General features: G+C 43.8%; 1 protein-coding gene across 3 annotated transcripts in view; it reads left to right on the top strand.

Annotated features, from left to right (window-relative positions):
- gpatch1 (G patch domain containing 1) overlaps nucleotides 1-10,279 on the top strand; it is a 10,366-nt gene extending 87 nt beyond the window's left edge. Inside the window, exons 1-20 of one of the 3 annotated variants that reach the window (XM_084360201.1) lie at nucleotides 1-11; nucleotides 953-1,087; nucleotides 1,342-1,427; nucleotides 1,890-2,050; nucleotides 2,320-2,417; nucleotides 3,651-3,709; nucleotides 3,820-4,065; nucleotides 4,189-4,339; nucleotides 4,918-4,997; nucleotides 5,075-5,291; nucleotides 6,262-6,558; nucleotides 6,862-7,040; nucleotides 7,360-7,487; nucleotides 7,870-7,958; nucleotides 8,301-8,512; nucleotides 8,596-8,887; nucleotides 9,065-9,157; nucleotides 9,302-9,417; nucleotides 9,499-9,644; nucleotides 10,115-10,279. The exon at nucleotides 1-11 is cut by the window's left edge and continues 87 nt beyond it. In XM_084360201.1, the coding sequence (XP_084216327.1) occupies nucleotides 1-11; nucleotides 953-1,087; nucleotides 1,342-1,427; nucleotides 1,890-2,050; nucleotides 2,320-2,417; nucleotides 3,651-3,709; nucleotides 3,820-4,065; nucleotides 4,189-4,339; nucleotides 4,918-4,997; nucleotides 5,075-5,291; nucleotides 6,262-6,558; nucleotides 6,862-7,040; nucleotides 7,360-7,487; nucleotides 7,870-7,958; nucleotides 8,301-8,512; nucleotides 8,596-8,887; nucleotides 9,065-9,157; nucleotides 9,302-9,417; nucleotides 9,499-9,644; nucleotides 10,115-10,148 (2,830 nt within the window). In that variant the 3' untranslated portion in view covers nucleotides 10,149-10,279. Of the gene's footprint in view, nucleotides 12-952; nucleotides 1,088-1,341; nucleotides 1,428-1,889; nucleotides 2,051-2,319; nucleotides 2,418-3,650; nucleotides 3,710-3,819; nucleotides 4,066-4,188; nucleotides 4,340-4,917; nucleotides 4,998-5,074; nucleotides 5,292-6,261; nucleotides 6,559-6,861; nucleotides 7,041-7,359; nucleotides 7,488-7,869; nucleotides 7,959-8,300; nucleotides 8,513-8,595; nucleotides 8,888-9,064; nucleotides 9,182-9,301; nucleotides 9,418-9,498; nucleotides 9,645-10,114 lie in introns of all 3 variants that reach the window. The other 2 variants (XM_084360200.1, XM_084360199.1) reach the window with 2 other exon arrangements.
- Nucleotides 10,280-10,544: the final 265 nt, after the last annotated feature.

Below are 10,544 nucleotides of genomic sequence, written 5' to 3'. Positions count from 1 at the left end.
TCTGGAAGACGGTAGAGTACATTTAAAACCCGCTCCAGCCCGCGGGTCTGTCCTTTGACTCTGTCACACTGGTTCATGTTGTGAGGATGGAGCCACGAAGTTTCCAGCGGGAACTTTAGGTTGCTAAGCTAACGAGAAGCTAGCTAACAACAAGCTCCTGGCTGTTAGCCTAGCCCCCTGGTTTGTAACCCAGACTTCATTCAAATATCTATAAGTTTTAAATTGTCGTGCTTATCGGCTGAATGAAATTATTCAGCGGACTGTCAGTTAAGTGCTTTATGAATCTTTGCCGTCCAGCTGTGTATTCGGCCCACAAGTGGATCTTAAATCAGCAAATAATTTCATTCAAACTTCAAGATTTTTTATTGTGCTTTTAACCGTTTGCTGTCGGCTTTCTGTACCTGGAGACGGAGAACACACATGTATGTTGAAGTGGATTTAGTGTCTCAGCTGTGTGTGTAGTTGAAGATTCAGCTATTCGTACCGTCATTTTTGCCATTAACAAGGACACAAAATATACGAGATTTCTGAGGAAATCCTCTTTCTCCTGACGTTAAACACTCATTATCCTGAAACTGTGTTGGTGTCTTGAGGTCTGTTGAAAGGAGGAGAAAGAAAATAATTTTACTCAAGCAATATGTTAAGATACTTTTATTTTGCTGTACTGTTTATTCTTGTATTGGCAATTAAATATGAAGAAAATATGCAGCACTAAAATGAGAAGAAACTATTTGTCATATGAAATACTGTCAGTTTTGATGCTGAGTACATTTTACTACAAAGATTTCTACAGTATACTTTTACTCATGTACATAATCACCTTGTAAATATACAACTACTATGTTAGTTGAGGTGAAGGACCTGAATCTTCTCTGCAGCCTCGTGTGCGTAACGTATTGTGTAATAAAATGTGTGTGTGTGTGTGTGTGTGTGTGTGTGTGTGTGTGTGTAGACGAGCCGCTGAAGAAGCCCGTCCCGCTGCACGAGCAGACGGTGAAGGATGAGAAGGGACGATATCAGAGGTTCCACGGGGCGTTCACTGGAGGCTTTTCAGCCGGTTATTTCAACACTGTCGGCACTAAAGAAGGTCAGTGCTGCTGCATCACAACACCTGTTCACCTGTTTACCTGTTCACCTGCCTTGACTGAAGAGAGCCAGTCAGTTTGTGAGCTAAGTAGTGATCCAGCGCTCAGCTTGATAATTTTTTTCAAACGAGGTCAAAGGTCATGTCGTGTTTCAGCTATTAACTGTATTTGTTCAGCTGAAACCCTCATTTAATTCCAGATGTGTAGCGTCAGTATTTGGACTTCTTGTCTTCTGGTTGTTGTGTTGTGACTTCAGGCTGGGCCCCGTCAACGTTTGTGTCGTCACGGCAACAGAAAGCTGGGCAACATAATGCCAGACCCGAAGATTTCATGGACGATGAGGTAGAGAAGTGTTTCCATTCGCCACCAAACCAAAACTGCATGTGTTCCAGTTGTGTTTTTAATGACTGAATTTACATTTGAAACTCCAACACTGGTAATTACATTTCGGTTACATGAGTCAGAGAAAGTAAAAATGAGATTTTAGAGCTTTCCGTCAGCTACGTCTCCACTACTGAACCGCTGCTCACTCATCCAGCTGCCATCTTTGTTTGTTTGGCTCCAGTAATGGAAATCCACTTCATTGAACAAGTTTGATTTCTTCTTCACTGAACAGCAGAGTTCAGAGTATTTGTTAAAGGATGGAAATGTCTTAAAAAATACAGTTGATTTAGTTGAATGACCTGATGTATTTTTAATTTCCAAGTTCTGTGTCTACTGTATTTTCAGTACTGTGTACTGTATTTTCTCATCCGGAAAGAGTGGTGTGAGGAACTGACTGTCGTTGTTGTTGTTGTGTGTCAGGACTTCAGCGAGCACGGCATCGCTCCCAGAGAGATCAGCACCAGTCGGGAGTTCTCGTCCGGTCGCAGGGATGAGGTCAGAGAGAAGGCGAGAGCGGTCAACGCTCAGGCCGCCCTGATCCCCGGAGACACTCTGCTGGAGGAGCTGATATCACCTGCCAGGTAACTGCTGACATCCACACACCGATATGGTGTCTGCATTCAATAATATCAAAGGTAGCTACAAAATAACTGATCTACAATCAGATTTTCAACCCACGGCTGCACAGATGTTAGCATTATTACAAATCTGGTGTTGTGTTTAAATGATTCATGAAGAGTTTCAGGAAATCTGAAAAACAGTGACGGAGGTTATAGAAAACTTGTGACCTTTATTGAAATCTGTATTTCCTCCTGTGTGTATTCTGAGGTGTGTTGGTTTTGTCTGTCAGCTTGTCCATCGGGGTGGAGCTGCTGAAGAGGATGGGCTGGAAAGAGGGTCAGGGTGTCGGGCCGCGTGTGAAGAGGAAAGCTCACCGACAACAGACGGGTACGACAAGTTTGTTCCACTTTTAGATGGGGCCCGAGCAGGGAACCTGCGAGGACCCTATTGTTTTTGTAGTGATAATTTTTTGTCCCAAATGATCGCATTTTTCACTGCCTGAACATGCCCCAAACCTCTCCAAACTTGGAATATATGACCCAAAATATTTTATAATCTGTTGTTGTTGTGAATTTCCATCACTAGGTGGCACTATAATCAAGGAAAGTGCGTTTTGGCTAATAACTCCCACATACTTTGTCGCACATTCATCATCACAACCTCATATCCACACGTTCAGTGAATTGTGCTGAATCTCCTGATATAGGCCACGCCCATATCTGCCTACCGTTTTTTTTGCTAGCTCGCGAAATGTCGCAAACCTACTTTTTCGAACTCCTCCCAGGCAATTTGATTTTGATTTACTCCAAACTTTGCACACAGCATCTGTGGACCCTCCTGGTTATTAAAAGAGGTTAAATATTCCAAAGAATACTCAACTTATTAATTAAATAACTGCTTCCTGCACATTTCGTTCAAAACAGGAAGTGTTGCATATCTCCACATTGGTTCGTCCGAATGACTTGAAACTCAGGATACTACTTCCCCATGAGCTCCTAAGGCTCTGTGCAAAGTCTTGCCCGATGACCACTAGGTGGCGCTCTTTAAATTGAAGTATTTTATATCTCCACATCGGTTGGTCGGATTAACACAAAACTTGCTACACTCATTGCCAATGCCCTCCTGAGGACATCTGTTGAAGGTTTTACCGATCCACCACTAGGTTAAATACGATCCCATTACCACTAAACTTTTGCTAATTGTGTTCCATGGCCCGGTGACAGTTTCTGCAAAATTTGGTGCCAGTCAGCCAATAGGTGGCGCTTTTATTGCTAAATGACCAAAGAACCTCTTCACTGCCTTCACTTTTGATTGTAAATTCAGGCTTTCTCCAACAGATGGCAGTGCTGCCTTGCTAAGGTTTTCCAAGTATTCACCAAAGAAACATCACAAACAATCACTTTATCACCAAAATACAAAAAAATGTGATTCAGGTTCTGTCTCAGTCGTACTGAGTGAATCCTGTCATGATTCTGTGGTCTTGATTTAATGAGCCTGAAAATGTTTTGGCCCGTCTGCTTTCAGCTTCAGCTGAGAATGTGTTGATGTGATTCGTTGATGATGAAGGTGCTGTCCTCTCTTTGTCTGATCCTGTCTGTGCGCTGTATCTCCTCCTAACAGACGGAGGCAGCAGAGTTTACGGCTGTGTGCGACCCCCTGCTGGATCGGAGCATTCAGAGGTGAGTGAGACGACGATGCTACCTCAGAACTGATCCTCTTTACTGTAGAACCTCAAAGCTGCTTCAGAAGAAGATTAATATTCATGTTCCTTCTTCTCTCTGTCCAACAGGAGGATGATGATGAAGAGTTTGCTCCGGAGAACGTGACCTTTGCCCCGAAGGACGTGACTCCGGTTGACTTCACCCCAAAGGTGGGGGTCCAGGGTCTGGGGTACCGTGGTCTGGACCCGGGTCTGGCACTGCTGGGCCGAGGAGCAGCCGAACACATCGACCTGTTCAGGCCGCAGTCTGAGACGAGGAGTCGACTGTTTGGAGACACACGGGGAGGAGCACGCAGAGGAGGCGTGGCCGGACAGGTGAGACCTCTGAAGTCTGAATTATTTTTATTATTATTATTATTATTATTATTATTATATTATTATTTTTTTAAACTTTTTTTGTTATTGTAAGTGTTGCTGCTCGTGACCTTTGACCTGCAGGCATTCGGAGTGGGCGCCCTGGAGGATGATGATGATGAAGAGGTTTACCACAGAGACTCCATGTCCAGATACGACAAGGTGCTGGGAGGAGAGGAGCCCGGAGACGGCCTGTACGGCTGGACGGCACCACAGCAGTACACCAAGAAGAAAGGTGAGATGAGTCGTGACCGTTAAACATCAGATTCAGAGCAAAAAGAGAACAAAGAGCAAAGATACATGAAGTGAAGGACGACTGGTCCCATAAACCCTCCTGACTTTAGGGATTTTCACCTCTTTGGACTTTGTCCCTCATCTCTAAATAAAAGAAGGGAAGTCATGGTCACTCAACCAGTGACCATCAGTCAGAGACGCCGCTGTTACACTTTAAGATTGTGGGTAATGTTGTACTTCTCCATGAAATCATGAATAAAACATGTTTGATTTCATACGACACTTTGCTGTCGTTTTACTCTCTGTCATAGGTTAGCATACGCAGATAATCAACATCCTCCAGGCAGAATATTTTTGGGATTTTCACTTCAGGAACCTTCCTGTTGAGCTCTTTACCCCATCTGACTGAAATTAGGAATCAAAGTTTTACATCATCAGATAAAACTTTAATAAAGAAGCTTGCTTGTTCACCATCTCAGTTTAGCATGCGAGTCCAGGCTTCTGCAGGTGTTTGTTCATAAACATGACTGAACCACATTTAATCACAATGAATCTTTGATAACTCTCTCTTGTTCACAGACAAAAGCAAAGATGCTTCGTATCTCGGCAAAATCCTGGAGGGATTCACTTTGGCCCAAAAAGCAGCTGAGGATAAAACGGTGAGCATCTTCAAACCCGAGCTGATCGGTCGCTGACTGTGTCTGAAACATCTCATCATCTCATTCTCCGTCTGTAGATCTTCCCTCCGCCTTCTCTGCCCAGAGACTATCGTCCGGTCCATCGTTTCCATTCATCAGTCGATGTTTCACATCTTTCCGGGGTCAGTCCTGCGTTGGCCGAAGCTCTGAGGGTCTCCAGGGGCCACATGGTCAAAGAGGAGCCCGAACAAGGAGGACGGCACCAACTGGACTCTGGCCAGAGGAGGACGCTGCTGGGAGAAGACACGCTGCAAGGTAGTTACCAGCAGAGTAAAGTCCTGCTGAGTGTTGTTAAAGAAAAAGTTAATATTAATAAACTTTCTTTATATAACAATACTTTAAACAAAGTTACAGTTGCTCAGTGTTCATACGTCCACATCACAACTAAATCTGGTCAAAACTGCACGATGCATTCATTCAATCAATCAATCAATTAATCAGTTAATCTATCTATTGTTACAGTTATTTATTTTGCAAAAAAGTAAAATCTTTATTAAATGTGCAGATTTTCTGCTTTTCTCTGTTTTCTGTCACAATAAACTGAATATTTTGGGGCTGTTTGAACAATAAAAATTACCTGAAAGAAGCATTTTTAACCATTTTTCTGATATTTGGAGGCTCGTGGAGAAAATAATAGTTGTTAGTTGCAGCTCTACATCCAAGAGTTGCGCTAGGGTGTCAGTTAAACCATCACACCAAGACTTTAGCAGCAAAAGTTCAGAAAAAACGTATTAAAAAATGTACAACTAACTACAGAGCTGCAAAGAAAAATCAATTAATTGATTAGCTGTCAACTATTAAATTATTGCCAACTATTTTGATGATGGATTAATCTGTTTTAGTGATTTTATAATAGGAAGAATCAGTTCTGCGATGTGAGCTTCATTAATGTGATTATCTTCTGGTTTCTTTCCTCTGACAGTAAACTTTGTTTGGGTTTCGGACGAAAACACTGATCGATATCTGATCACACAAACAACTAATTGATTAATCCGAAAATGATGGACAGATCGATTGACAATAAAATAAGTGTTGCTGTGGACCTGAGTAACTTTAACAGATGTGTTTTATACCACGTCCACTAAAGATAAAACATGTAGGAGATGCATGAAAATGTTCTGTATGTTCTATATCAGATATCTCTACTGATCATTTATTTGATCTGAGGATCGACAGAAAACTGACTTCCTGTCTTCTTCCTGTTATTCTCCTGAATCTGGATCAGGTCCCAGTTCAGTCATGGAGCTGCTGAGGCCTGAAGACAAACAGCGACTGCTCAACCTCCGCAGCTCCTCCAACGCGCCCTCCACCAAAACAGCCACTGCAGACTCCCATGGTGCCTTGCGGTCGGCGGGGTTGGCGGCTGCGGGCGGTGCAGCCTCCTCCGGCCTCCAGCAGGAGGCGCTGGCTGCGTGGAGAGGAGTCCAGACCTCCTCACAGACCTTCAGACCGTTTGAGCAGAACCCCAGCAAACAGGCGCGCTACGAGCTGTACCTGAACCGCCTGAAGCAGGGAGACAAAGGTATGAGGCCCTGAACTACATGTCCCATCATGCACTGCAGGAGCAACCCGACATTGGCTCTGATGGGCTTTTGTTTTCTACCTGAAAAGAGAACAAAGAAGAAGAGATTTAGGAAAGTGAAGACTGACCGTCTGTTCTTCTTTCTCTACTTACAAACACAAAACACTAGTTTTGCTATAAATGTGTTGAGACAAAGTGAGTAACTTATAAAATGTATCAGGCGTCAGAGACAGAACCGGTCCGTCTGAGACGAGCTGGATCCGGTCAGATGTCAGATGTAAACCTCTTCCCTGTCTGTCTCAGACGCTCTGGAGCAGAGTCTGGACCCGGGGCTGACGGAGTGGGAGCGCAGCAGAGAGAGGGAGGAGTTTGTCCGAGCCTCCATCCTGTACAGGCCCTCCTCCTCCTCGCTCTCCTCCCGCTTCACCAGAGCTAAAAACCAGGAGGACGAGGACAGCGTGGAGGTCAACCGGGACGAGGAGGTAGGAGGTCACAGCCCAGAATTATAATATCCTTGAAACCTTTTACATGAAAGTGTTGATATTCAGTGCAGACATATAAAATATAAATAAAATGGATTTTCCTTCTTTTCAGCAGCTGTAATGTTTCATTCTGTGGTTTGATTTCATCAGATATTTGTAGCGTGTTGAGTTCAGTCTTCTTTCTTTGTCTGAGCCTGTTTCTCATTGAAACGATGTTGTTAATTGAAATGTTCCAGCTTGTAATGACTTTGTTTGTTGCAAACTAGAACATGAAAAAGTTCGGTTGTAAATCTGAGTTGTTTGGTTGTTTGGTTGTCAGGGCGACGTGGACGACAAACAGGCTGCTGTAACAATGAAGATGTTCGGAAAACTGACCAGAGAAACGTTCGAGTGGCATCCTGAGAAACTGCTCTGCAAGAGGTTCAACGTCCCCGACCCTTACCCCGGGTACAACACACACACACACACACACACACACACACACACACACACCTGTCATTTCATCAGTAGTGGAAGAAGTATTCAGATCATTACTTGATGTCCAGAGAAGTACAAGTATCATTACAGCAGTAAAAATGTGTTGAATTTAATTAAGTTCATTATTCATTTATTTGATATAAATGTTATTGGTTTTATTCAATGTAAAATCTTTCTTCAGAGTAACTGAGTATAGTTTTATCCTCTGACATGAGGGAGTAGAAGTCTAAAGTACTCAAGTAACGTATTAGTAACTGAAAACTATACTTATGCACAGTACTTGAGTACATGTATTTAGTTACTCTCCACCGCTGAATGTTTCCTGTTTGTCTGACCGTTGTGGGTCCGACAGGTCCGGTCTGGTCGGTCTGCCGAAGGTGAAGAGAGACAAGTTTTCAGTCTTCAACTTCCTGACAGTGACTGAGAGCAGAGACACGGCAGGTGAGTTACTTCACTTCCTGCTTTCCACAGACAGGGGGCGCTCACTGCTCAGGTTTGTGTTTATTAAACGCACCATGTTGTGTCACTGGAAGACGAGATGGATTTTTTTTACCCTTTTTGTGTCTTTTCCAGTTTTCCTTTTTGCTTTTCTTTCTCTATTTTTCAGTTTTTCTGAACATTTTGTGAAAATACTCGTTATGTGAATGTCAGTTTCTTGTTTTGATTTCTGATTATTCAACATCGAAGTGTGACATGATCATCTGGACATGACATTACCCCCCTCCTTCTCCTCCTCCTTCTCCTCCTTCTCCTCCTTCTCCTTCTCCTCCTTCTCCTTCTCAGCTCCTCCCAAGCCTCCAGAGCCTGGGAAGAGGTCTCGATGGGACGTGTCAGACCAGAAGAAGGAGGATAAGAAGAAGGACCCTCTGAGCGAGCTGCTCAGTGCTGCACGAAACCAAACTGAGATCAAACTGGAACAAACCTCCACACCTGCTCTACCTGCTCCACCTGCCTCCACCAGCACCAACAGTCAGACTGCAGACAGGACGGAGGAGGTGCGTCAAAACTCGAAAAGGTTTATCTACTGGAGAGCAGGAACGTGATCGTAAAAATCTGAACTTGTGTTCTCTTTATGCAGACGAAGTCAGTGGATCAGCAGAGCTCAGAGAAGAAAAAAGGTGACAGAGAAGATGAGGAGGAGGAGGAGGAGGAGGAGGAGAACAGGCCTCCCATGGATCTGTTCAAAGCCATCTTCGCTGGCTCCTCTGATGAGAAATCCTCGTCTTCATCAGAGGGAGAGAGCGGCGATGAGGACGATGTAAAGGACACAAAGGAGGACAAGGTCAGAGTGGAGCCTCTGAACCTCTTCAACATCACCTCCAACACCTCCGTCATCTCCTCCTCCACCATCACATCCAGCCAGCAGACAGGTAAAAAAATCACACAGAACCAAATCATTGGGTCCACTTTTGTATCCGTTCACAGAGCTTTCATCGTCATGTGCCCTGAGTACAGAACCTCGGTCACATGTGACTGAGGCGTGTTTTTTCTGTAGACATGTATGATTTAAACGTCTGATGGACTTTTGTTCTCTGATTCTTTCAAAGCGATGGTTTCGTCTCACAAATCGACACATGAAGAGGAGGAGTTCGGCCCGAAGCTGCCGCCTCCGTCAGCTGCTCGACTATCAAAAGACAACGGTCCATTTGTTAAGACAAGAATCGGTACAATCACAACAGAACAATAATAATTCAAGCCTTACTGTAGCCCAGGGACGTTTGAATATCAATAAAGTTTTACTGGTCAGCAGTCGACTGAACTCTGCCTGTTGTTCCCCTGTTCAGCCAGAGGAGGCGCCACCTCCATCCGCTCCCCCGCTGAGGAGGAGAAACCGAGGAACAGGAGCAAAGAGAAGAAACACAAGAGCAAGAAGCATTACAAACACAAGAAGGAGAAGAAGGTAGAACAAGAAAAGACAAAATGGCTCCTTCTCCTGACTGTTCGATTCTTCTTCTCTGACTCTGGCTCATTTTTTCCCCAGAAGAAGAAACATAAGAAGCACAAACACAAAGGGAAGGAGCAGAAGAAGAGGAGCAAGAAGGAGGCGTCGGACAGCAGCTCAGAGGACAGTGATGAGGACGGTGAGGGTGAAGCTGGACATGTGTCCACAGAGGAGCTGCTCAAAAGGTCAGAGGTCACTTAATAGTTTCAGTCCGGATGGCATGGTAGAGGGAGGGAGTGGAGAATAAAGCCTGTCACATGGCACAAAACACCAACATCATCATTATTATTAACTTTGATCAAATAATTCAAACTGTTTGATGCTTCAGTGCAGTCGTTTCACATGCAAACTGAGTCCTGACTGTGTTTGTACAGTCTCCAGCATTCAGAGTCTGAACACAAGCAGAACTTCACCTCCAAAATATAAAATTAACTAAATTATAGATTAAATGAGGAAATATCTGGTCGAGGTGGAAATAAGATAGAAATCTGATCAAACATTTTGTTCCACCAGTTTATTTGATTAAATGTTTTTATCCTCCTAACATCTTAGTTTTACTGTGTTTCTTATTAATTGTACTTATTGGCTCATGTAAAACACTTGTAAACGTCTGTCTCTGTCTTTACGTCTTTATGTCTGTGTCCTCTCCTTCCAGGCTGAAGACTGTCCGGTCACACCAGAGCTGGTGAAGAAGCAGGAAGTGTCCTCTGTGAGGACAACAGAGCTGATCTCTGTCTTCTCTACACTCACTTGATTTTGCTCAACACATGAACTGTCGCTCTTGTTTTGAATAATAAAAACTTTTGTCGTTGGACTTTAATATATTGTGTTGTTATTGATGCATTTCACAGATGTGTTGGTCAGTCATATTAAGGAGGGTGTAGAGCAGAGGGGAAACAAAGACAGCAAGGACAAGAAAGAGAGAGCAAGACAATTAAAACTTGTTTTCTGGGTCACAAACTTTCCTGAAGGGCCTGGAAGAGTTAATGACAGGTTTAATGTCCTGGTGTCCCACGTCCTTGAAGGCAGCACCGTCGCTATGGTAACTCCCGCGGTGAGAGCTAAAGGCTGTTTTAAAGTCAAAC

Source organism: Pagrus pagrus (genome assembly GCF_965226575.1).
Source record: "Pagrus pagrus genome assembly, chromosome: 1".
NCBI lineage: Eukaryota > Metazoa > Chordata > Actinopteri > Spariformes > Sparidae > Pagrus > Pagrus pagrus.
Note: the sequence above shows the minus strand (reverse complement) of the source record. Positions and strands in the feature narration are given on the sequence as shown.